Genomic DNA, 26,691 nt, shown 5'->3' with positions numbered 1-26,691 from the left:
TTCTAGCTTGAGGAGTCTTTTTGTTCCATTCAGACCTTCAACTGATTGAATGTGGCCCACCCATGTGAGCGGTAATGTGCCTACTCAAAAGTCCACTCAAATACACCTGCCAGGTTGACACATAAAATTACCATTACAGGAAGTAATGATAGTGTTTAGGTGAGAGTAAAGGAAGGTAGCAGGAGTAGAGTGAGAAGAACAAAAACTCGATGTGAAAATGAGTATAAAAGTAGAGTAGAAAAAACTGTTGGCTGAGGGGGAATGTTTTGCAAGATTTTAAGTCTGTGTTTTTGGAAACATGATTTTACCACTAACAGTAAACCCAGAGTAGAAAACACTGCACTTACCGAGCGAGAATCATCATTTTAAGTGACTTTCAACCTTGGCAATGCATAGAGTCATCTGGGGGATTTTAGAACCCTCTCTGTCCAGGCTGCATTGCATACCAATTAAGTCAGAATTCTAGAAGTAGAACTATTTTTTAAAACTCTACAAGTGACTGCAATGTGCATCCAAACTGGGGAACCGTTGTTGAGGTAAGCAGAATCATGGCAAGCCTTTTGAAAAAATTCTTCCTGTCCATCATAGTTCTGGAGTACAAGAGACCAGGTGTCATTTGTTTCTTTTCCTAGCTGGCCTTGGGCGAACGGGTACTCTGATAGCCTGCTACATCATGAAGCATTACAGGATGACAGCAGCCGAGACCATTGCTTGGATCCGAATCTGTAGACCTGGCTCAGTGATTGGGCCTCAGCAACAATTTTTGGTGATGTAAGTAGATGGAGAACTTTCATAGTTCCTCAGATAATGAATGCTTGGGTCTGGAAGGTAATTGGAAGTAGAATTTTTCTTAGTCTCCACTAAGAACAGATATTCTAGTAGGAGAAAGCTGTTCATTTGTATCTTTCTGGCAAAAAGTTATTTTGATATTATTTAAATGCTGTCACAGGAAACAGCCAAGCCTCTGGTTGGAAGGTGACTATTTTCGTCAGAAGTTAAGGGGTCAGGAGAATGGAAAACACAAAACAGCCGTCTCAAAACTCCTCTTGGCTGTTGATGACATTTCAATCAATGGTGTCGAGAATCAAGACAAGCAAGAACCTGAACTGGTAATTGAACCACCTCCATCACTCTGTTGTTGTTACTTTAAATGCTGTTGAGAACACTTGAGGGCATGGAGGGAACTGTAGATAAAAGTAATAAAGCACATTTTGAGGGATTCTTGTCACATTTTTTATACTTTTAGCCCTCTCTTGGGACTTTTTACTCAATAGTTAGAACAAGGTTATGTGCCCTTTAAACTGAAGTTCTTTTTTATTCACTAGGCACTGGCGGAAGAGGTATGTGAAGTGAGCTCTTTAGATGGACCTAGTGACACCCCTCTTCCCAACACTTTTTCCCATTTCATAACAGCTGATTTAGGGAACCAGTTGTTCTCAAATGGAGAACTTTAGAGAACCAAGAGTTCAGGGGGTAGCTGTACTCTATTAAGTGGTGGTAAGTAGATGGTGAGATTTAAAAAAGACTATTTTCAATATTGAAAACCCATTATACCTCTTCACTATCTGTAAGTTTTATAACAAGAGTGCTATTGGGTTCCGAGTCTGTGAAAGGTAGTGTGTTTGGTTTTCTTAAAACGTGACCTGTAGCTTTATTTTGAACTCAAAATATTTTAGAGTTCAGCTGAAAGTTGAAGTATATATTTGCCTGTGTTCTGTGGATAAATGTAGATGCTATGCTTTACTGCATTAATAATGGCAACTTAAATCATTAGCTCAGTGTTCTTCTACTTGTACAGTACAGTGATGACGACGAAATCAATGGAGTGACACAAGGTGATAGACTCCGGGCCCTGAAAAGCAGAAGACAATCAAAAACAAACGCTATTCCCCTCACGTGAGTTTGGTTTCCTTTGTGTGGGTGATGTTATTTAGTATGTGTATAAGGTCCTTTGTGAGCATTTTGTCCTGCACATTTTTCTCCATAGTCGCATGTCCATTATGCCACTTAGAAATGGTTAGTAAGTCATTTTAAATTGAGGGGTGTTGCCTACGAAGCTCCTGGCTATCCTTCATCTCTGTTGTCCTATCCTAGGCACACTGGTCTGTATATAGGAAAGCAGTGTTAGGAGTGTATCTTCTCCAGGTGTGTTCTCTCTGTGACAATCTCACAAGCATGACACCAGATGTAAGCTGCAGAACAGTCGATATGTCCATAATTATTTAAAATTGTGAATTTCTCTAAATTTACTACTGTATTACAGGTAATTTCTTTAAACATGGCAGAATTTAATCAGTGGTGACATGGTGGCTTAATGTCATATTACTTGAGGGCAACGAAAGATTAAACTATGTATTTGTATGAATTTTTTGTTTGAGGAAGTTTCAGAAGGTTTAGCAAGGGGATAGGAAGTTTGTAGTCAGCAAAGGTATGTTTGTCCACTTGTACTTGCCTTGTGTAAGTGATAGTTTTGATTCAAGCTCATGAAACATCCAGTATGGTAAAAAAAAAAAAAAAGTAGAATAAAAAAACTTGGCCTTTGTACTGTTTTCCTAGAATATTCTTTAGTAGATGGCTCCCACCTTTGACACGGAATTTCTCCCTTCCACTAACCTCCTTTATCATTGTGGGGCACCAGATTTCCAGCCTCCTCCCCTTTTTTGTGATGGAGATAGGCCATTTATTCAGTAAGCATCTTGTAATATGGTAAGGGACTAATGATGTAATAGATGTTCATGACAGAGAAGAGCAAGCCTTCTTTTTGGTTAAAAGTGTTTTCTTTACTAGTATCTCTTCATAATCTTAAGTCCTAAAGTAGAACTGCCCACGAGGCATGTGTTATTGGTGGGCTGCTGTCTTGAGAAGTTCTTAAAAGATACAAAGAAAAGAATCAGGTTTTCCGACATAAAGTGCCATGTGAGTGAAAGACATCAGTATTGCTCATAGGCATAATTTAAGCATGATCTTTGCAGTGGTGCTTCCATCAACTAGGATGCTTTAAGACTGGTGCATTTTAATGTAATTTATTTAATTCCAAGTGCCATTTTGTTTTTAATTTCATTAAAAGTCTGTATTTAAAGTCTTAATGGTTATTTTTGTTTATAAACATTACAGTCTCTCCAGATTATTATTCTGAAGCCAATTTCAGACATGATGGAGAAGACAGGCAGTGCACAAAGCAGAGCTTCTCAAGTTTCAGTCCATGTTTGAGTCTCCTGGGGGAGCTCATTAAAGTGCAGACTGTGGTCAGTGGGTCTGGGCTACAGCCCCAGATGCTGTAGCAGATGCTGCTGGTCCAAGGACCACACTTAGTAAGCCCTAGAAAATGGATGCTTTTGTGGGTTACTTTTTCATTGGGCCCAGGTTTTTTGTTGTTTTTAAGAATCCTCACCATAAAGTTTATTCCTCAACAGTTCATTGCCTTCTGTTCAAAAGTCAAGTTGGGAATCAGGAGATGGCAATTCTACTTAGTCAAAAGTTTTTGTTAAGTAAGGCTTATAGGAAGCTTTCTTGTTCCTGACTGAGTCTGCTACCTTGTGAATATGTTTTTTGCAGTCCAAGTCACTTGATGCTATTTCCCAGAAGAGTTGAGGCTATAAACTACCCTCTCATACCTGATAGGTTTGTGGTTATATAAAAGAAAACAGCAAAGGAAGACTAAAATTCTAACTATTATTGGAAACCAGAAGGTGACATTAGGTGCTATTATATTCACCTTGGTGTTTGGTGTTCAAGGTCCCTGGAGTAAAAGTTGAATGTGTTCAATGACGGTTGAGTGAGTCGCTGACAAAGGCTGGGGGTCAAAATCAGCCCCGTTGTTACCATTTGTTCAGTCACACAGTGACACGCCTCCTTACCCCTAAAAGAAATAAAGGGCCCTGGCCCTTTGCTTTGAAGCACTCTTGGCGTAAATTAAAACCAAGTAAAATACTATAGTAAAAGTTTCTTTTTTAATGTTATTGAAAAGGAACTGTTTCAGGATTCCCTGTAATTATAGTCCTAAAAATAATAAAATAACCCCAAAACTGAACTCCTTCCATACACACACAGCTACCAAACTTGTAGGCCACACTTTGAAAGGAAAAGGCAGAATGCTGTTGTTTTTCAAAGCTTTTAATTGTGTGTACAGACCCTGAGGGTGTCTGGATTAATCTCAGCACATTTCCCTTCTTCCTTTACAGCATGTTGTTTATGCCTTCTGCTTTTTGAAATCCTCTTTGCTATTAAAATTATCTCTGTTTTGCTCTTACTTGTAACTCTTTGGGCTCTAGGAAAGGAGGTCAACTGGAGATATTCTTTCCCTCTGTGTCTTTGTTATTATTTTACAAATAAAAGTCCCCTGAGAGAGTTTTAAACAGTAGTTTAGATTGAGAAATCTAAATTCAATTCCTGCCTCCTGATTTTGACTCATCTGTTAGTGCAGGCAAGTTATTTTTCTGCTCTGTTGGTACTTAGGTCCAAGTGAAAATACTTGTAATAGGGAAAGCTAGTGAAAAATACTCCGTAAGTACTGGTGGTTCTTAAGAGAAAGTTATAGTACATAAAATATAATTCCAATTACTGGTTTCTATTTTATAGTCAATATATGGGGAAACTTAGTCATTGGAAATTGTACTGTACTAATTTTCTCAGAAAACCTGTCGGATCCTAACTCCCATGCAGACAGTAACTCATGTAGCACTGTGACCTCGAAGTGCTCATCAGGAGTGATCACAAGTGTATCATTCTCTCTGCATAAGCAGGTTTGTTAGATTTTATAACTTCATCTGTGCTGCTTTCTTTCTGCACACTGATCATTTCTGCTAGGTTTGTTATGGTTAAATGGAATGTTCTCTGAGGAGTGGAAGTATATCCTACACGGGAATATGTAAAAAAACAGATAAAATTGAAAAGTCTTAATATCCCCCCTAACAGTATGGTGTAGATGGGTGTGTTTTCATCATTTGAAAATAATTCGTATACCATGAGTTTTATTAGAGGGACAAATAAAACTATGATGTAGACGTTATAGATATTCAGACCATTCTGCCTTTAAGATAACTGTTAAATTAGTAACTACAAATGAAAATTGGGATGGGTAAAGAGTCTTTAGTGTTCCAAGGTCATTTATTGCATTCTGTATAAATATTCCTTTGTAACCCTAACATACAGTAGATTTTTTTTTTTTTTTTAATGGCAGGAGTAAATGAAAGTGTAGATTAGACTTCATTTCATGCCCATATAGGATCCCTGTGCCTAGCACATAGTGTTCAGTGGTTAAGATGACAAGGACAGTAATAAAGATGGTATATTAAGACAAATCATTCATTTCTGACTTGATCGGCCCAATACTTTGCACAAACACTCAGTAGAGCTTTCCACATTTGGTCGCAGATGTGTCTGGGTGGCCGTTTGGAAATGTAGTCGATGGCAGGAGTTGCCACACTTCCAGCTGGGAGGAGGGTTGCTTTCTTACTGCCAGAAGCTAGGCCAGTGGATTAGGAAACACAAAACTGAAAGCTGTATTTGGTTGCCTGAGAAAATCAACTAAGGAAATACATGTACAGTGCAGCAGGTCCTTGAATAACGTTATTTTGTTAATAACATTGAGAAGATGCTGTAGGAAATTAACTTTTGTTAATCTCATTGCCTAAGATAAAATTGGTTTTGTTATATGTTGTTTTGCATAAAGTTGCAGAACCATCAATGATAAGTGAGGACTTACTGTATTAATACATAAGGGAAATTTCCTTCATTTTTGTGTTGTCCAGGGTTGGCTATATTTCTGTAATCCTTGTTTCAGAATATGCAATTTGCCTAAACTCCTGGGTGATAACAGTTTATGGCTCCATTAAAGTAAGATCAATTCTGCTATGCTGTGTCCATTTATAATTGTACTTCCTAGGGAATGGTTGATAGTTACCGGTCCAGGGTCTTTTTTGTTTGTTTGGTCAGTTTTGCCTCCTTTTTCTCTGGTTTGGTTTAGTATTCTGTGTGTGCATATCTTGTGCTTTTTGAAGAATTTGTTTTTGTTGTAGAACAACAACTCTGATTTCTGTATTATACAATTAAATTCACACGGGAGCAGTTACCAAACTGGAGGTTGGGTCTGCTTTTTTGTTACCAAATATCACATCAGTTTAATACTGAAGATGACATGTTTTCCCTAACATAAAATGGCCAAACTCGATCCTTATTTCCCACCCATTTGCATCATCACAGGGTGTCTAAAATTTACACGTGGCTTTATTTATTTATTTATTATTTCGTTTATTTTGGCTTCTCGGTTTGAACATCTGTTCTTTCCCCTTCACCCCTTTCCAGATGTTCCCTAGCTGTGCTGACCTCTGCACTGTGTAGTGTTGTCATCTGGTGGATTATCTGTGACTACATTCTTCCCATCGTGCTATTCTGTCTCGATGGTTTAAGAACACAGTAGCCATCAGGACCCTTTGACCAATAGCTGCTGTGTAAGTGTTCCATTCCATTTCTCTACTAGTGCTCACCTCTGGTGCCCAGTGTGTGTCTCCTGATGCATGTTTTTCTCATTACCAGCTCTCCTAGCTTTATTGATTTGCCTTGTTTCAAAGGTTCTTTTTCTAAAGCTCCTAAATTAATGGGGTGGTCGTGGGGAGGGAGGCCTTCACTATTCTTTTCATACATGGGATATTAAAAACAACACACTTGGTTTTTAAGTTGTGCTTTACTCTTTACAGACTTTTTTAAAATTGCAATTTAAAAAGACACTGACCTAGCTTCTTTACCCTTATCAAAAATACTTAAGGTTCACTTGGAATAATTTGGGGTGCTTTTCTTTAAATCGGTTGTCTGTAGAACTTTTTTCTAGTTTTCTAGAGTAAGTATCTTTAGTATATCCTTTCCAATCTAGCAAACATAATTTTCCCACTGATTTTCTGCTGTTAGTAAAGGTTTGACTTTGCAGCCTGAAGGTCTAGTGGATTGGCATCCCATTTCCCCACTGGTTCTACCAGTGAACAAAGTCTGTTCTCGGCAGGCTGCTGCTTCCCTAATAAGTCTTCTGTCTTGAGAGTTTACAGAATTTTCTCCTCTACCTCATTTTACTTCCGCCACCCCTGTCCTGATAGTTAAGTATAATTTTCAAAACTTGACATTAGTCAAAACCAGGAAAGCAGAGAAAACTGGAGTCCTTCACTTGTGTTTGTGTTTCTGCCCGATGCTTGCTGCTCGGTACTCACTCCTACTTTCCTTCTTTCCCAAAAGTAACCCACATGCCTTTACTAGGTTAATATAGACAGAATTTGTATTCTTGATATCTTTCATCCTTAAATGAGTACCTTAATAGTGAAGAGACTTCTCTTCTGCAGAAGGGTGTGACAAGAGAGGAAGCGCGCAGGCAGGAGGTGCGCCCTGTGAGGCTGTGGTTGGCCACCACCCTCTTATGTCTTTTTTCATTCTTTTTTCTCTGAATTTTTTTCTTCAGCTCATATTTCAAGAATTTCTTTTCTTGTTCCAACTTGGCCTCAGGAGTTACAAAGAAATGCAGAAGTTCTTTCTAGGACCTCCTCCAAAATAAAATTCCATGACAACCAACTCCAGTCTTTGTGGTTTCATTCAAATGGCTAGAAAAGATTATGAAATCTTGCCGACTTCTTTTCAAAGTTAAGGAGGAGCTGCTTAACGTGTTTCTATTCATGATATTTTCTTAAATATCTTATTAAATACAAATTTGTAACATAGGTTGATAAGTTGTGTTTCTGATATAGATGTTACCCTTTTAGGTGTTTTTTCCTTTATTTCTCTTAGTAATCTTAGATTTCTAGATATTCTCATTCAAGGGCATTACATACTGTATAGATTGATCGCAAAGTGTTTGCAGTGGCAAAGCTGTCTAGAATAGGTGCGATTCTAACTGGGTAGAGACGTTGCTAATAAAACCTATGTGCTTTGTGATTGTATTACTTTCCCAAGGTAAATCTTAAATGAGGTCCATCAGGCTCTTTTCTTTTTACTATTCTATGTAAGGTTTAACCTTTTTCTCTTATTACTAATATTTGCCATTGGATTAGATCCAAAGCGGCGTATTCAACCTAGCCTGATTGATTACTTTGGAATTTTCAGAAACAAAAGCTTTCAACAGTAACAATGATATAAACAAGTATCATCCTTGTAGTTGTCTTTTGAGGTGATTACTCATGGGCACCATCATTGGCACTTACCTCTGTCGGCCTGAGAGGCTGTTAGGTAGCATGTCTGGAGATCTCGACGTAACAAGGACACGGGAGCTGCTGTGTCAAACCCTGAGTGGGAAAGGTGCATGTGGAGGTTGCAGGGCCTTGGGCCTGTTGCTGGGAAGCTCATTTTGTATCGGTGGCCAATGACCAGTGCACATAGTGTGTCATTGCACTGATGTATTCTTTTCTTGGAATTGGGAATATTTATGCTGAAAGCATTTTGTGTCTTGATAGGTGAGAGACCTGGCTTTTCAGTTTTTGCTTTGCCGTAGCCTCAAGTTGCTGACATGATTGTGTCCAAAATCTAGGAATACTGGGGCTCAGAACAAAATGAACTGCAGTGTGGGCAAAAGATAAAAAGGAGGATGTAGAATTCTGCCGGAAAGATGGAAGGTAGAAAATACATATGCTGAATCGTGCTCCACAGAGCCGTGCGATTGGCCTCGTTTGCAGGGTGGACGTAGTGCCGTCCCTTTTACCCCATGGCAGAGGTTGCCAGCGAATAACCTGATCAGGTGTTACTTGTAGGATATCACAGGTAATATCTAAGTGCTGGGTTTTTTCCCTACTTTATTGATGAATAACCTACAGATACAATAACTGCTCTGTTGTTATTACAAATAACTGGTGACCTGAGTCTTCATTAGTGTGACGATGTATTCCAGATGCCTGTCATGCTCGGAATTTCAAAGTTTCACATTAATTATTTACACTAAAGATATTTTAAAATACTTTAAAAAATAGTTTTCTGTCAGACTAAATTTTATTTCACAATAATACCTTGTCTTGCATAGTATTTAAACATTTCAGTATAGGTAATTTAAGAAATCAGGGCTTAAATTTCCAAAGTCAGCAATGTATTTATTGGCTCTTGTTTTTCCTCATATTAATGATTTTACAGTATGGTAGTTGTCTATACTTCTGGCCATATGGGGCCTCATTTGAAGAATAGGTATGGTATTTCAAAAAAGCCAACAGGAGTCTCATCCTCTCCATTTTGTAAAAATGGGGATAAAAGCCACAAGCCTTGCAAGCAAGGTGAGAGGTTTCGGGGCAAACAGTGGCAGGCCCGTGCACGGGGCCTGGGCTTCAGAAATGGCCGTGGAAGCATCCTGGGCTGGTTTTTGTTGTTGTGTTGTTTTTCTTTGTGAAAAACTCTAGATTCAGATTTTTAACAAAGAGCACTAAATATCTCTCCTCCCCCCCCCCCCATTTTATAGAATCAGAAAGAATTTTAAAATAAATCCTTGTTTTTGGGGGTAGAATTCATATGCCAGGGCAGTTGGTGTCTTTAATCGCACAGCTGTGTCTGCTTATCCTTTTTCTATTTTGCTGGAATAGTCAACATTTAGGATGACAAAACTTTATGAGAAGTCTTGAGTCGAGCATTGGCTCATTTACCCAACATATCTTTCCCTCAGCAAGATAGAAGTCCCGTTCCTTAAGGCCTTCGAGAATCCTACATGGATGAAGCAGGAAGAGCTGAGATAGCAGCCCCTTCCTCAGTCCTCCCCTCTCTTCCCCAAACAGCTGGAACACCTGCTGGCCTCCAGACTTCTGCTCTGGTACAAGAGACCCCATTGTTTTTTTAGCGATGGGAAATTAGCATTTTACTAAATAATGAATATTTAGGCTTTGGGTAATCCTAAGATTATACGAATTTACTAATCTAATTTATACTATTTTAAGGACCTGGCTTTGGTTATTAACTAACAGTGGCAATGCAGGCATAGGAGATAGGACTACTGGTTTGTTGTAATGGGTTATTAAGTCTGTTGTTACTGGCTACCTTACCTTACTTTCGGATATGAGAACAGGAAGCTTTTTCAAGTAGGTGTTTTCTCTTATAGAGAAATCAAAGTTGAATATTTAAATGTGTATGCATACATTTTAGTATTTCAGTCATTATCCCTTGATGTTTTCTGCTGTTCTCCCTGTGACAATTGAGCAAGGAATTTAAAAAGACCCTCTAGCCCTGACTGGTGTGGCTCAGTTGGTTGAGTGTGTTCCGCAGCAGAGCGAGGGGCTGGAGGTTCACTCCCAGCCGGGTACAGGCCTGGGCTGGGGTTGAGGTCCCATGTCGCGGGCATGCGGGGCATTCGGGAGGCAGCCTATGGATGTTTCTCTCTCTTTCTCCTTCTGTCTCTTAAAACAAAACGAAACAAAAAACACCCTCCACTTCACACATAGGCTTGATCTTGGGGAGTTCTTTCTCATTCGTTAATTTGCCTTGGGGTACTTTACTCCCATAGGCATCACTTCCTTGTTTTTAGAGTTTAATTGATTCAAGTCTCACAAAATTTAGCAGTTTTACTTTTTTGTTAATGGGTATTTGGTGACTAGTATGTAGTTGTAATCCAGACAAGATTCAAATTTGTTTGAACGTGTTCTTAAAATTTGGAATATTTTATAAAATTGGTATTGATTTAGACTCTATTGCCCTTACTCTCAGCTCTGAGGAGTGAATATTGTATAGATATTTATATTCACATTCTTTAGATTTTAGGTCGTTTAAATGAGTTCCTGCTTTCATGGAATCCTGAGAATCTATGTTCTTTGGGACACTGATTTATTTTACTGATTGATTTCTTCGGTGTGGGAATTGTTGAAAATGCCAGGTCATTCGTTTTCCAACAACAAAATACTCTAATTATCTTTGTGTAACCCTCAGAGGGAAATAAGATGCCTCATTTCAAAAGAGCTTGATGTAAAAATATGTTTCAGTTTGTTGGCAAATGTGTTTATGGAAAAGCCTATCAATTCTCCATGAAATAATTTGCACTGAAGTGGAAAAATGCCTTCCTGTCAAGTATTTGCAAATTGTTTCAGTGAATATAATCTTATTTTTTTTCCAACTGTTTTCAGAGTAATTCTTCAGTCCAGTGTTCAGAGCTGTAAAACATCTGAACCTAACATTTCTGGCAGTGCAGGCATTACTAAAAGAACCACCAGATCTGCTTCAAGAAAAAGCAGTTTTAAAAGGTGAGAAAAGAATCCTACTCTCCTGAAAAGTCCCAAGCCTTGGTTTTCCAGTTTAATCTTCTGGAGCTAGAAATGAAGACAGGAAAACAGAGTCCCTGTGATGGGAAATTAATCAAATGTTTTTGATTAGTTTGTCATCCAAGAAAATCTGGACCATTTTAATGCAGGCTTTTGTTTAGTTTTGTTTTTCAAAGATGATTCTCAATGCTGGCATGTGGTCTCTGAGTCATAATATGGGAAAGTTGAGAAGGTTGTATGAATAAGTTCTTAATTAAGAATTTCCACAGCTCTCTGTCAGGACTTGGAGGAAATCTTCTGTGTATCAGAGTCAGCATGATTGTTGGGGAATTGGCTGCAAATAAGTGTGATGGTTGAAATAACATGAAATTGAGTGAGTTGCGATCCTTATTTACCCAGGGACTGCCCTCCTGGCCACAGTCCACACCTAAGGGGGCTCATTCTTTCACTTTGAGGTCAGCATCTTTCACTTCCTTCACCAATAAGGGGAGAAATGGAATTCTTTGTGACCAAAACACTTACTGTTGTCTTTGGATGTTTGTCATGAACTGAAGGCAGACATTTTATTTTAATGTATTCTAAAAACAGGTCCCTCTTGAGGAAAGAGCAGGTAAGGCACATGTCGCCTCAGGAGTGAAAGGCCGGCACCTTTTCGTGTTTGTGTGTCTTGGCCTGGAGGCGGCAGCCTGTGTGGTCCGTCAGAGGCGCTGGACTCCTGGCACAGCGAGTCCCTTCTGGTAGACCACAGGCAGCGGAAGATGACCCAGACCAGGCTTCGATAAAACATCCTGCACAAATTTCTGTGCTGCTTTCGAATTTTTCTGCCCCCATGTCTTTGAGGTTTCGGCCCGAGGCGCCCACCTCCAGTGCTGAGTGAGTCTCCGCTGTGGTCTCCAGCAGTCTGTGTCCTGAGGGACTTTCAGGCAAACAAGGGGGCTCTGTGTGTTTTGTTTCATTAAAAAATTGTTCATCTCTGCTGTTTTTCCTCCTTGCTGATTCCTTTGTATAATTTTAATTATATGAAAATGTGATTGTGCTCCAGGACAAGTATTTGAGAGTCAGGCACTGACTCATGATTTTAGAAGTTAAAAATTTTCATTAGAAAGGTATCAGATATTCCTAATAATTCCACTTGAGAAGAACAGTAGAGAAATACCAAAAATCAAAGAGTTGGGTGCATTCTAATATAAAGGCAGAATGTTATATATAACAGTGAGAAAGAGGAAGTGGTCTAAAGATCAATGAATTATATACCTAATGAATCTAGGGTCATGTTTTTAAAGAAAAATTTAATGATCTGCATTAATGCTCCTGAAGCAATAAGTGAAAAGAGCTGTACATAATTGTTATGAAGTATTACTCTAATTTTGTATATGTAGAGTGTACTTTATATATGTGTATAGACATGTATAGATATATAAATACTCATAAACATAATTTCAATGCATATATTTCCATATATGTATTGAAATAAGATAAAGGAAAATATGCCGTAATATTAACAGTTCTTCTGGTTGGTAGGGCAGTTTGGAATTTTTTCTTTTCTTTTTTTACCATATTTTCCCCCCAACTTTACTATAATAAATGGAGTGAAATAAGAGTATTTTGACTTAGACAATTTTAGCTGAATTAAATTATTAAAAATTCAAATAAGAAGCCTACTGTTAGTGATAGTTAGGCATGTTTTGAATAGACATAATCTTTTTAGGTATAATTGCTCAGGCTTCCGTTACAGTATAGTGTGTCTGCACATTTAATCTGCTTTCTCCTTTTTTGAATTGTGCCCTTCAGGTATCAGAGGACTAGTCCAGGAGCCGCACAGGGTGTGCCCTGTCACATCTTGTTCCTCTGAGGGTTGTGGCCATGGGACAGTTTTTCCATCTAGGTCTTGTCTAGTGATCTGAACTTGTATTTCTCAGCAGAGGTGCTTCCTGTGCAGTGAGCATCTCGCTGAGTTCCCTGGACCGGATGCTCTGAGGGGTGTCTAGTCGAGTTAAGACTGAATATGCCTGATTAAATATTGAAATGGCCCAAAGCAGTTTCCAGGCATTGGGGAAAGTGCTGAAAAGCAAAAAGTCGTCTTTTAATTTTCTGTAAAGACTTTCAGAGATTGGGAAGGGTGAAGAAGTGAAGTAGTGAGAGTTACCTGGATCTCACTGTGTTTAACCAGCCCCCTTTGTACAGAGTCTCCTTTGCCTCCTTTGGAGTTTTGGCCTGTGTTCACGTCACCCAGTGAGCCACCTACCGCTCACAAAAGAAAAATACGTTATGTTCAGGTCCCACTCCCAGCTTCGAGGGAATAGTGAGAGTTGAGCAGATAAGCCGCAGCCTGAAGCTTTTATCCTACTGAATAGTATTCATTTTTGGTTGGAGAGCAATGAAGGAATTAACACATGTGTACATAATCTGATTGAAGACACAACAGGACGAGCTAAGATTATTCAGTAATTTTAAAGTATTGAATAGAATTCTTTTCTTTAGACAACAACACAAAAACAAATAGTACACCCTTTCAGTGCATGTTCATAAATAAGGTGCCGGGGTTGCCAGTCTGCTGCCACTCCCACTTGTGAAACCTTCTCTTTTGCAGGTTTATGTTGTTCACATGTCGTCATCATCATCTTCGTTGTGACATAGGACCTTGACTTTCCATTTCTATGCCTTGTTCTGTTCTTAGAGGTTTCCGGGATGAAGACCTCACCTAAGCTCACTCTCCACTTTTACGGCTCTCTTGACTTTTGACAGTTCACTGAGGGGCTCTACAACTTTGGAGAATTTGTCCACAAACACGTTAAAAGAGCAAATATTTGACACCTCAAAAAAATAGGACTATTGTCATAAGCATTTGTTTTTCTTACGGCAGATGGTTATTCCCCGATGCATCCATTGACCATAGGCCATGTCTCACCCTCAGTCTTCGTGAAAAGCTCTGCTCTGGCAGTGTCAGCAGCTCAGGGTGAGGAGTGCCTGGTGGTGGCTATTGGGCAGCTGACCCTCAGTGCCAGGCCGGTCTGTGTGTACTTCCTCATCCCTTTCTGAGCGGCAAGAAGTAAACTACTGTGTTCCTACACCTTCCACTTCTTATAGCTAGAAACCTTTTTTAATCTTTCTTTAAGAATAAATCCAGTAAATTGGCCTGTTTTTCAGTGTTCTCGCATTAACTCTCTGGAGAGTTTAGATTGAGTCTTGAAAATGTCACCATTGTGCCTCTGAGAACCCACCTCACTGACATCATTCAATTCCTGTTTGTACGCAGCTCGCCCACTGTGTGCGTGTTTCTGGCAGCTTATACTCTTTCATTGCAGCAATCTTTCCTTTCTTGCATTTTTTTTTTTGTTTTAATTATAACTTCATCCATTTGCTAAGAAAACTGTCATATACAAGAGTTTTTTTATTCCAGGTTGCATCACTGGGAACCATCACTTTCTGCTTCACCTGCCAAAACTGCCTAATGTTCATTGCTTTGGGGGCTTTTGTCCTAATTATTCATATTGTGAGGCCTCTTTACCAGCCCTATATTTAGGACTTTTTATTGGGGGGGGAGGGTGCTTTTTAATTCTTCTCATTTCTGGTTCTTGCCATCATCATACCTGTCACTGCTTGTCCATTAGTCAGCTCTCAGTGACTGCTCCATCACCTCTGGGCTTTAATTTTTGTTACTGCCATTATCTCCAAAAGTACATCCTTGTAAAAGCCCCAGAATGTTATATCTAAATCCTTTTTTTTAATGGTGGTTACCTCTGATCTTTTAAAATGTTAATCTCCCTTTGAAATTCCAGGTATTTTCCCACTTGCGAACTGACCTGGACTTATATTCAGTGCTCTGTTGAAGTCTCGAAAAGCTCCGTGATGGATGTAGATGGGCTGCTCTGATTATAGAGCGTTGTCGTTATCATCCCAGTGAGGGTCACCTCCAGATTAGAATTTGTTTTTCTGACTCTTTTCTGTTGCTTTAGTTTTTCTCTGAAGTTGCTATTCAGTTTAAAGTGTAATGTAATAAATTGTGGAAGGAAACTAGGGAGGTAGGGTGAGGGTCCATCAAGGACAATTATTGACAAATGCACAAGGGTCTTCTGGCGGCTTTGCCTGGCGCGTCTGGTGGCACCTCAGCCAGGAATCGGGGGGCGGTGCCCTCACAGCTGCGCGGTGAGCGTGGAAGAAGGCGGGGAGCAGGTGTGGGGCCCGGCGCGCTCCGCAGAACTGGAAACTGCTTGATGTGCCAGAGCTTTTTCTGTGACCGAATTCTGGCTTTGGCAATAATCGAGTAACACTTCTTTATCTTTTCATCTTTTCGCTTTTCCCGCAGCCTGGTTCCTCAGAGGGAAAGAAGGAAAAGGAGTGCTTTGCAGCAAATGCCCTTAATGGCATTATGGTACTCATTGCTCAGCTGCTTCTGCCCTGCCCCCCTCCTTTTATTTTTATTGTTTTTATTTTTTTTTAATTTTTATTTTTGCAGAACTGAACCTTTTTCTGCTCTGCCTCTCTCTCCTGTTTGTCTTTATGGTTGGTATTGTACTGTTTTTTCCAAAGTATTTGTCATTAAAGAATTATACAAAGAGTATATACTTTTTAGCATGTCGATATTTTTTATTATGTTGCCTTCCTTGTCTTTGATAACTACATATGGGACACTTGAAAACCTTCATGGTAAAATCCTTTTTTTTTTCCCCCCGTAGTCCCTCCATTTCAAGGACTAAAACAGTCTTGCGTTAAGTAAAAACCTGTGACCAGAACTGAAAGAAGACTCTAGGAACAGAAAACTACAACAGGACTTAGCACAATTTATTTTGGAAACAAAACAAAATTGCAAAAGCCTTAGCTGCTTTCCACCTAAGAAGTTTATTCAATGAAGAAAATGTCCACTGGAGTTTAAATAACTACGTGAGTCTGGGCACAAGGAATGACTTCAAGACAGCCCAACTCTCCTTTTGTAGAAATGTCTCAAGTTGAACAACAAAAAAGCTGTTGTAAATTTAGTCTCAGGTGTAAATATCAAAGCCCTCTGTTATCCAGAGGGCTGACTACTCTGTGTGGTGCATGTGTGTCCCTGTGATGGCAATCATTTTAGCTGCTGGCCTTCAGAGGAGTTACAGATCTGATGGAGGTTTTTTACCTATTTATTTCCTGTTCACCCTGTGTCAAAATTTATAAATATAAAACAGGCATTACCGAAATGGTACTCTCTGTAATTTGATACTATTTGGTGTAATCATCTTCACTTTAATATTTGTGATGTTGTTGTAATGTTAAGTGTGTTAAGTACCCAAGCTGCTTGTCTTCCACCAAAGAGTGCTTTATTACCAAGACTCTGTGAAAACCACATTTGAAGACTCTTGCATGTTGTGATACGAAGTGGTAGCAGGTACACCGGTAATGTAAAACTTGCCAGAGAAAATCAATAGTAGCTTTAGAAGAAGACTCAGGAGGAGAAACTGGCTTCAGAGTTGGAAGATTGTTGTGAGTCATCCCTTTTTATGTCATTTAGGGACTACTTGGTTGCCTAGTCATACCGATTCAAGTCATATTTCCTTCTGTGCATGGGAAAAACCCACACTTTTCGGTGTGTCTCCTTTGAAACAGTAATCCAAAATAACAGTGACTTAAAAAAATACAACTTACTGCTTTATTAGGGTCTTTCTCTGTAGCATTGTGGACTTTTTTGGTAATGTGATTAGCCCAAGGCCATTCACACACCCTTTGATTTCAGTGACAGTTATTCACATCCAGATTTCAGTTGTTTGTACATAAGACACTCACTGTTGCCTTTGGTTAGGGAATCAACTCTTTGTAGAGTGCCTTCTTCCCCTACAGAAACACAGCAGAGTCTGTGATGTAAAGCAATCACCAATACAGAGTTTATTTGCTGCTAGGAAAAATGGGGCCCAAAATAAAATAAGATTTTTAAGTAAAAGAAATGGTTTTAGTTATTGTTAAGCAATAACGGTCTATCCTAGTTTGGAGAAAGGGAGGCTACGTTATTGAAAGGCAAAATGCCTTCACGTTGTAAGATGAATGAATCAGATCAGTAGGCAATTTCATTTTTTAGAAGCTGCCTTTTAAATAGCTGTGTGAGAAATAAGAAGTGGTTGGCATGGACAGATTAAAGTCTGTTAGTACAAAAATAAGTGGAAGGCCCTGGCTCCATATTGGTGTTTATTCTCCGGGAGTAATTGTGAGGTTGACTTGCTTTGAGGGGAGATAGAAGCCGCCGTTGTTTTGGCCGCACAAGCAGTGCTTCCCCATAAGGCAGTGTGGGGGGTCGGGTCATGCCAGCTTTCACGCCTTGGGGACTGGATCTCAGAAAAACAGTGGTTTTTCTATCCCTGGAAATTCACAGATACAAAGACCAACTTTGCCTGATGGGAAGGCCACTTTTCAATAAGCTTTGGGTGAGAGCAGAAACATTCCATTTGCTGGATTGTTCTGGGAGAGAATGCTATGTATTCAAACTGCCCAGGCATAAACATTGTATTCTCAGGGCAAATCTTCTTCCCTTTATACATATATTTAAAGGCCATCTCCTGCATAAGTAATTCAGGTAGTTGTGAGAATCAAATTTCCAACTGAACTGTGCCTGATTTGGCTTTTTATTATGTCAGAACAAGTAAAATGTGCTATCCCCTCCCAGCGAATAAGCCCTTTGGTGTCTTGGCCAAGAGTGAAAAATTTGGACTTCAGTGTTAACCACAGTACTTTATATTTTACTAATTGCCTTTTTGTGTTGGCTGCTCACGTTTCCAGCAAGAAATGCTATCACTGTGGCTCTTTCTAAAAATCCTTGTGTTTAACAGGCTTGTTATTGAAATTAGTCATAGGAAACTAGTGATTTGTTAAGGAGTCATTTCTTGGAACACAGAAGGCCATAGCAGCAGTGTTCAAGTTTGGGGGACATACCTGGAATCTAGGAAGTCTCGGGGTCAAATGGATGGAAAGTTCTTGCTATGAATAGAGTGGACTCTTCCCTGTGCTCCTGCAATTGAACAATCAACACGTTCTCCTGAGATTCTAGTTTCAAGCCTTCCTTATAGGAAACCTTGTTGCAATGGAATAGGAAACAGGGCATGTCAGGTGGAGAGATTCCTTTACCTTAAGAACCTTAGATAGCTTTAAAAGTACACCATGACCATTTCCATTGGAATTAAAATGAGAAATATTTTTAGGTGCCCTTGCAGCTTTCTGAGGACTCAAATCATCAAAAGTCAAGGACAACCCAAAGGAAGGGTGTCTGCAAAATTGGGTACCAGGAAGTGTAGCTAGACTTCTATTTCGTGCTTCTTACAGAAAAACTAGGAATCTCTGTGACCTGTGGCGAAGAGGGCCGATCCTGAGCAGCGCCTCACTGAAACAAGTAGCCTTACTTGTCAGATGTAGCTGCTTTCTAGTGGCATGCTGCTCTTCCAGTCTACAGAATAGTTCTGTTCCAAATTTGATCCCCTTCCAATCACCCACCTTCTTTCTTCCCTGACCTCCTCTCCCTCTCAGGGGTGATTTCTACCTCTTCTCTTGGGTCCAGACGAGTTTTAGAGGAGTTCTCCAGTGTTCTCACAAGACGAAGGTGTTTCCTTTGGGAGCCTGATCCCTGGCGGGCAGGCTGTGCAGACCCTCAGGCCGTGTTGTGCCAAGAACTCTGGGAGCCTTTCCTTTGCTTGAATCTGTGTTCATGACACATGGGCAATGTGTTCCTTTGATGTTTGTTCTAAAAGTAGCTCTGCTGCTTCTCTTCATGCATTTTTAAAGTACTTACTGCATTTTGGAAAGCAGTGCTCGTCAAAAACAATTTTAGAAACCTATTTTGATTCTTTAATAGTCATCTCCCACTAAAACTGCCTTGTGAGGTTAGTTGCTGCTCTTCTATTTCTCTGAAATCTGAGTATTCTCCATGTTGTTACATGGAAATACTACAGGTGTTTTTAAAAGACTGGACAGTTCACCAATACTGTGTAGGAAATTACCTCCTCAACTGCCTATTAGAATGAAATGTCAGCAGATATGTCATCTGATTATAGTACTGCAGTTTTATATTAATAATTTGCATACTTTATCTAACCTGCACTCATGTACAGATTATTAAAAGTTTTAAAATGTAACTGATTAATCAGTATTTGGTCATTGTCTTGATTTTTTTAATTAAAATGTATATTTCTAATCATATTTTATAAAGCTGAGAGAACTGGTCGAATGAATGTTTATTTTCCTGAAGGTATTTTTAAGATAAAGCTTCTTAATGGCGTGTAAATTTTGCATATCTATGTAGTTTGATACATGTTGTATTTGAAAAATCGTGTGTATTGTAACTGGTTTTATACAAAATATTGAATAGTGGAAATTGTATAATTATAATCATGTAATTAAAAGTGTTAACCAAACAATCTTTAGGTTTGTTCGTATTCATTTAGTGACCATTCTGAATTGTGGGAGTGCTTACTGTGGTTGTGACCCTCAGTGTTTGTTTGCCCGGGCTGTGATAGCAAAACACCACCAACTGGGATGCTCAAATGACAGAAATTTATGTTTTCACAGCTCTAGAGGCTAGAAGTCTCAGGTCAAGTTGTCGGCAGTGTTGGTTTCTTTGATGCCCCCTCCTCGGCTTTTTCTCTGTGCACTCTGGTCCCTGGTTTTCCTCTGTTGGCCTCGTCTCCTTTTCTTATGACACCAGTTGCCCTGGGTGAGGGCGTATCCTAATGGTCTCATTTTAACATAGTCACCCTTTGAAAGCCTTGTCTCCGAGTTCAGTCATATTCTGAGGTATTGGGGGCACGGGCTTAAACTTGAGAATCTGGTGGTACAGTTCAGTCCATCCCCAGGATAAGACAGTGAACAGGCGATGGGACGCCTGTTACGAAGTCATTCTGCACATGCCCACCACCTGCTCCAACGATGCAAGGGTTTCACTTTTGGGAAACAAACCATCAGGCCCAGTGGTCAGAGACGGCAGTCCGTTCATTTTACCAGCCAAGGTCAGGATCAAAGTGCTGGGTGAAAGGCAGGACCAGTGCTTGAGCACCCCGCCTCCTGATGTCTGCGGTGCTCTTTGCCTGCCTTCCCTCTTGATGGTCTCTTGCAGGACAGGATCCTAAAAGCCTAATGCCCAGGTCATCATGCAGAGGTTGTGTCGGACATAGAAGCCTGTTCCTAAGGAATGCTGTCTAGCTCCCTGAGGAACTTGGCTTGGATTTATGCTGGCATAGGACTTTGCAGAGCACAAAGCAAAGGGAACTGCTGCCCTCACCCCTGTGCAAACTCCTACTGCCAGAAGGGGATTCGCAGGCTCTGCCCTCTTTTGAAAGCTACAGCATCCTGTTCCTCCCACCTTGGGTGACCATGGGGCCAGTGCAGGGTGTGCCCTTCTGGTGACTGACTGGAGCTGGTTTGGTGGGCGTGGGCCACGCAGCTCGAAGTACATGAGCTCTGTGAAGAGGCAGCAGGCTCGGTGGCAAGGCTCTGATGAAATCGCCACGTGTGCCTGTTTCTCCTGGGAGCAGCTGTGTCTTCCATGGCTGTGCAGTGTGTGTGTGACGGGCCTGAGACCCTGGCCCCGAAGGTACTTACTTTCCTTCTTGTTGACCACACTGTCCAGAGCCCGTCTGCCACACAGACAATGTGCTAAGCCCTCTTATCTGGGTAAAATGGGAATAAAAAGAATTCCTACCTTAACAGTAAGTATGAGAATTAGGTGCGATAACACATGCTATGTCCTCAAAACGGTGTTTGGCTCATAGCTCTCAAGGTAATTTCTTTAATACATTTAATTTTCTCTAGGTAATTGGGTAAAGACAGATCTTGGTAGCAGATTATGGTCCCTCCATATCTGATATTTTTGGTATCTGCAGTATAATTTCATGTGTTTTAGTAGAGGTCAAACTATTTTGACTTGTGAAAGAAGAAATTCATGCACTGAGGGTAAGTCTCCAGAGTGGTTTGTTCAAAGCCCGGGCAGGGGCAAACCCCAGGAGCTTCCTGATGGCGAGCTCATGAGGGAGGGGCACTCAGTCGTGTGTGTTCTGAAACAAGCCCTGGCAGCTGTTCTGTGACTCTAGGACCTTTATCTGCCTTCTTGCCCTCACTCTTCATCTGTAAAATTGGGCTAGTAAGTGCATCGTGTTTAGATTAAAAGGGGTCGAAGTATGTGTGCCTTACCTTGGGTCCCTGAGCCAGCGTGCAGCGTTTAATACCCAAAACTGCTTGCTTTTCTTCCTCCTGTGTGTGTTAAGTGCAGTTGTGGGTGTGTTGGAAGATAGCACAGGAGGAGGGAGGGGTTCACGCGCTTTTTGCCTGCCCTGTAATATGCCAGGGCAGCTGAAACTCTCCTCATCGTTGGCCATATAGGTGCTTTTCTAGCTTTTTTACTATTATGACATTGAGTGAACATTCTCATCTGTGAATTCCTGGGTGATGCTGGTTATTTCCTTAGGATAAGTTCTTCCAGAAGGTATTCCTAGGTCAAAAATATGCAAAATTTTAAAGTCTTGATGTCCACCACATCAAAAAGTAGCTTGGGAACATTGTTTAGAGCATGGGTTCTGGCCTGAGACTGTCTTGATACAAACTTCTGCCTCTTCATAACTGTGTTCTTAGAGCCAGGATGACAATATCTAATATGGTTGTATGAGGATTACGTGAATTAATATTTTGTTAATTACTTAGAGCAAGTGACTGGCACATTATTAAGAGCCATATGTATTGTTTAATTAAAAAATTATTACCATGATGCTCTCCAAAAGGACTTGGACAATGTGCAGTCTCCCGTACTTCCCCCCTCACCAGCAGCTGTCATTGCTGAATCTGTTCATTCATAGCAAGACCTTCCTTGGCCCAGTGCCACTCCCTGATCTATATAGTCCTCTTTTAGCTGCCCCATTGTGCAGCTTTGGGGTCTTTTGTCTTTCAAGTGGTTGGCCAAGTATGTCCCTGCTACAGTCTCACCGTTTAGCCCAGCCCCCTCGCCGGGGATGCTGGCCCAGCCCATGTGGGAGGAGGTTCTCCTCACCACCCTTCTGGCACATCTGGCCCCCTTGCCTTGTCTCTAACTGTCTCTCATCTCTTTGCTAGCAAGTCTGCGCGGCTTTGACATGCTTCTGGATGACAGGGGCACCATCCACACGGAAATGTCCAGGTAAGGAGGCCTCCCGCCCAGCAGGGCCAGACCCACGTGGGCTGGTGACCACCAGGGCACTGGCCTCGACCCCTCAGATTTTTATGATGGCCACGTATATCTGTAGGCAGGAAGAGGCTTTGTGGGAAAAGAAATAACGGAGGGAGTAGCACAGTTTGTGCTTTGTTTTACTTGGAGAAAGACAATGGTTTCTTCTCAGCGCGAATGTGCTTCTCTAAGGAAAACAAGATGACTTTTCAGGCAGGACAATTCTTCCTTGCGTAGGGCAATCTGGAGAATGCAGCCATTCGCCGTCCCCCGCCCCAACCCTGCCCCACACATTAATGCCAGTCATGTTTCCAGCCATTGGACAATCCAAATGCCCCCACACATTTCCAGCCACCTTCATGTGGGGAAGAGCTGATGAGCTTCCAGTACAGCCTCCTGGGCAATGTCATGAAAACAGCAACGGATGCTCATGGGACCCCACTGGAGGAACGTTGTTGTCCTGCCCTGGGCTCTGGCCTAAGCCCCAATGGGCAGAGGAGGGGTAGGAGGGAAGGTTTCACCGATGCAGGATGGCACTGGGGCTCAACCCTGCAACAGTACTCATGCCTTTAATGAAACTGGGGGTCCTCTGAGACTTCAGGTTGGTCTTGTGTTGGGAGCAAACTGCCATCCTGCCTGGCCCTGGCTTATTCCCTAGTAGGGGTGTCCAACCTTTTGGCATCTCTGGACCACACAGGAAGAAGAGTTGTCTTGGGCTACACATTAAATACACAAACACTAACGAAAACCAAAAAAAGTCTCAATGTTTTAAGTAAATTTACAGTTTTGTGTTGGGCCACATTCATAGCCGTCCTGGGCCACATGCAGCCCCGGGAGCTGCGGGTTGGACACCCCTGCAGTGCAGCAAGTGCAGAGAGGTCACCAGCCTCATTGTCTCCGGCCCTGAGATGGGTGATACAGAGCTGGGTGATACAGGGGAGAGCCATGGGTAGGGCAGGACAGGGCGGGGCGCGGGGCGGGCGACTGCTGGCCCTCCCGGACTGCTCTTACTCAGAGTCCTTCAACTGTGACCAACCTCAAATTTACCTTGCATTTAACCAAGGAGTTTAGATGGAACATGCCCTTGGGTTTTTTTTTTCCTTCAACTGGTATGTTAAACTAGTCCTTGCCATCCCCAGTAACTCCCTAAGACAGGTTCAGTGTAGCCAACACAACCCAGTGTACCTCCCCCCTTTTCCAGCGATGGTTGGCTCTCACGGGCTGTAAGCTTTCTAGACCGCCTTTTAATCTGGCTCGGGCTCCGCTGGGACTAGACCTCCAGGGAAGGTCTCTCCCGGACAGCACAGCGTTCACCAACGGATATTAAAGGTGCAATTTAAACCTGATTCCTTAGGTTGACTCTTTTACTTGGTATTGAGATTTCAGCCCAGGGCCAGTTTGGCTTTCCCGTGTGTGGCCTAGGGGGACGACTAGGTTGGGGAAGGGACCAGGCAGGGACCTTTCCGGTAGCAGTTCAATCCCAAGCCCCAGTAGGCAGTGTTTCTTGAATTTTCTTATTTTCGGCGCCCCAGTGACTGACTACCTGATGGAAGCTGAAGTCCCTCTATCTCCCCGCAAAAGTTTAAGCAAAATTGTTGAAGGGCTCATAAACAGGCCCTCTGGCCTCAGTGGCTGTGCGTCATCCAGCGCCTCAGGTGCCGGTCCTACAGATGCTGTCTGAAGGGCGCCCCCTGGAGGTGTGCAGTAAAGAAGCATATTTGCCAGTCATCCCAAGGCCCCTCCAGGCCTTCCAGGGACCCTGGTTGAAAATCCCTGAGCAGCCCTGGTCTGAGTTCCCTGGGTCGGGAGCCCCACCCCCGCCCCTGGCCTCTGCATTTTTCTGCTCCCTTCCTACCCACCTTACCCTCTTACCGAAAACCTCTCTCTCCAGTGTCCCTGCTCAGTCTTCTTTCTCTCCTTCACTGCCAGAGCATGCAAGTTCTGACCATTTTGCACTGCTGAACATTTTAGGTCTTACCTTAGATATTTAAAAAGTTTTCCTCCCTGTTGCTCTAATGCTGCCAGTAACTCCTGGGAGAGCAGGGCCACCAGCACTGTGTGCCCACATGGCTGATCATGGTCCATCGTGGTGCGACAGAGTATCCCTAGGGAGGTGTCCTCCCACCCCCTTGCATCTGGCTGGTGGCTGTTCCTCCAGAGAGTTTTCCCAACCTCAGTGTCTTGAGAATGCAGAATGCCATGAGGGACTTAAGTGTAAATTGATGTTGCTCCTTACTCACACGACAGGCACTTCCCAGCTTACATGATTTTGTGCTCCCAAGTAAACCCTCCGAAATCGGGCCTTTTTTTTTTTTTTTTTTTTTTTTTTTTTTTTGCAAAGAAACTGCTTAGAAGGCAGTTGGTTATCTGCTGCACTGGCTCAACCTGCTCTCCTTACACATGGGACCCACTTTGCCCATAGCAGAGCTGTCTGTGATGGTTTGAAAGCCACTGTGGTTTGGTTGGGGCGAGTCCTATTTATTGCCTTGAGACACGGGAAACTTTGTGGCCAAGAAGGGCCTTGGGGAGGTGTCAGGAGCTGTTAGGCCTTAAGGCTGCATGAGGCCCCAGGAGAGCCTTGCTTCTGTTCTTGTCTCCACCTTGCTGGTGACTTTGAACCTCATCTCCCAGTCTCTGTGACCTCTTAAGTCTTGCTGTCTCCACCTGTGAAGCCCTAACAAAGCTTTCTAAGAACACTGCTAACCCTACCGTGCTCTGGGGCAAACTCACTTTTGCTGTCACTGCACATGGTCAGTGTGGCAGGGTTGCCATGGCTCACACAGCAGCACACATCACATAACGATGGCTCCGTTGGTCCCTGCAGTACATGTGCCCTCTGGCCTTTCCCTGTCCCTCCTAGTAGGTTTGTCCAACGTACTGGTCATTTAACTGGAAATTTCAGGAGTGGGTAGAAAGACCACTGGGCAGGGGAATTTAATCTCCCTGCTTCATCTTCTCATCTCATCCCTGCCCAAGTATTAGCTCGGGAGCACGGAAGATGGATGTCCTCCCCTGTCCCCTGACTGTAAAGTGGTGAGACAATTACAGTATAGCACACAGCAGCCCCTTCAAGAGATGGTGGTTTTCTCAAGTTACCCAGGTGCTGCAATTAAGTGTGGAGAGGGATCATTCCACCTTAAAAGGCATCCAGATCGAGGGCAAGGGGGGCCCGGGCAGTGGCTCCTGTCAGTGGGGAGAGCAGCCCCTTTCAGAGGGTGAGTAGGCTTCTGGAGAAATTGATTTCTCAACTTAGTTGGTGATTTCAGAGTTTTGCATTTTGATCTGTATTGTATTTTACAATAAAGTGTTTTAAGTACCTGCTTCTTTCCTTCCTCATTCTTTTTACCACATAATCACAGGCCCCTCTGGGAAAGAGAGTAAGGCAAAGCCTCACACACGACACATGGACAGTGGTGCCCGCTGCCCACGGGCCCGCCTTCCACCCCGTCTGGAGAGGAGGGCCAGGCCCAGGTGGCTCGTCATACAGTATGATCTGACGGGACAGCAGCAGCAGCAAAAGAACGGGCCCTGGCCTGTATGGCTTGGTTGGTTGGAATGTCATCTCATTAACCAAGAGGTTGTGCGTTCACTTCCCAAAAAGGGCACATGCCTAAGTTCCAACCTGGTAATGCTGTGTTGGAAGGGAGGGCGGAACGGCCCACAGCCAGCAGTGTGGCACTCCATGGAATAGCTTGGAAGAGGGCAGTTCCTGACCTTACTCTGAGGGCTGACCTTTCCCATCTTGGAGTCCAGCTGCTCCACAGGATTTGCCACCACATGGTGTGATTTCAAAGGAAAACACTGTTTTCGCCCCGGAAATACCAATGCACTGGGATGGCATGGAAGAGCTAGTGAACTGAGGACCTGAACCAGTGGCCAAAACTAGGGAAGGGGCGCCTATTACGGCTACTCCTCGCACAGGATGAAAACGTTAAGTGCTTATCACTATTAGACCTGGTTTTAGCCTTCCTGATGCTGAGGCCGTCCCAGCTGGCAGCAGCTTCTGGAGCAAGCCCGCTTCTTCCCAGGCCTCATCACATGCAGGGGTGACAGTTGTTATGGGTCTTCAACTGCTGCCCTGGCAGCCTGAGGTCCAACAGTGAGCTCCTGGCTGAGAAGGGGCCCGGGTCCCACCGGGGCGGGCACACCTGCCGTGGAATTTAAACATGCTTGACCTCTGCTTTCCGAGGAGTCTGTCATGCCCCAAGTTTTCTTTCATGAGGTTAACTTGCCTGGTGTAACATTACCAACTAGAAACATGCCCTGCCCCATGACAGCACATCTGCACACAAGCCCCTCAGAGGAGTCTGGCAGAACTTTGGAAAGCCTTGCCTTGTGTTTACACCTAAAATACATTAC

General features: G+C 42.3%; 1 protein-coding gene across 6 annotated transcripts in view; it reads left to right on the top strand.

Moving 5' to 3' along the window:
• Nucleotides 1–19,509, top strand: part of CDC14B (cell division cycle 14B) — a 91,149-nt gene extending 71,640 nt beyond the window's left edge. For 2 of the 6 annotated variants that reach the window (XM_054588100.1, XM_054588104.1), the window contains exons 10-14: nt 633–771; nt 950–1,109; nt 1,799–1,896; nt 11,058–11,174; nt 15,869–19,509. In XM_054588100.1, the coding sequence (XP_054444075.1) occupies nt 633–771; nt 950–1,109; nt 1,799–1,896; nt 11,058–11,174; nt 15,869–15,905 (551 nt within the window). In that variant the 3' untranslated portion in view covers nt 15,906–19,509. Of the gene's footprint in view, nt 1–632; nt 772–949; nt 1,110–1,798; nt 1,897–6,303; nt 6,450–11,057; nt 11,175–15,868 lie in introns of those variants that run through there. The other 4 variants (XM_054588101.1, XM_054588106.1, XM_054588103.1 and 1 more) reach the window with 3 other exon arrangements.
• The last annotated feature ends 7,182 nt before the right edge of the window (nt 19,510–26,691 follow it).

The sequence above is a fragment of the Pteronotus mesoamericanus genome, unplaced genomic scaffold (assembly GCF_021234165.1).
Source record: "Pteronotus mesoamericanus isolate MK-2021 breed Mesoamerican mustached bat unplaced genomic scaffold, CSHL_Meso_final scaffold_125, whole genome shotgun sequence".
Taxonomy (NCBI): Eukaryota; Metazoa; Chordata; class Mammalia; order Chiroptera; family Mormoopidae; genus Pteronotus; species Pteronotus mesoamericanus.
Note: the sequence above shows the minus strand (reverse complement) of the source record. Positions and strands in the feature narration are given on the sequence as shown.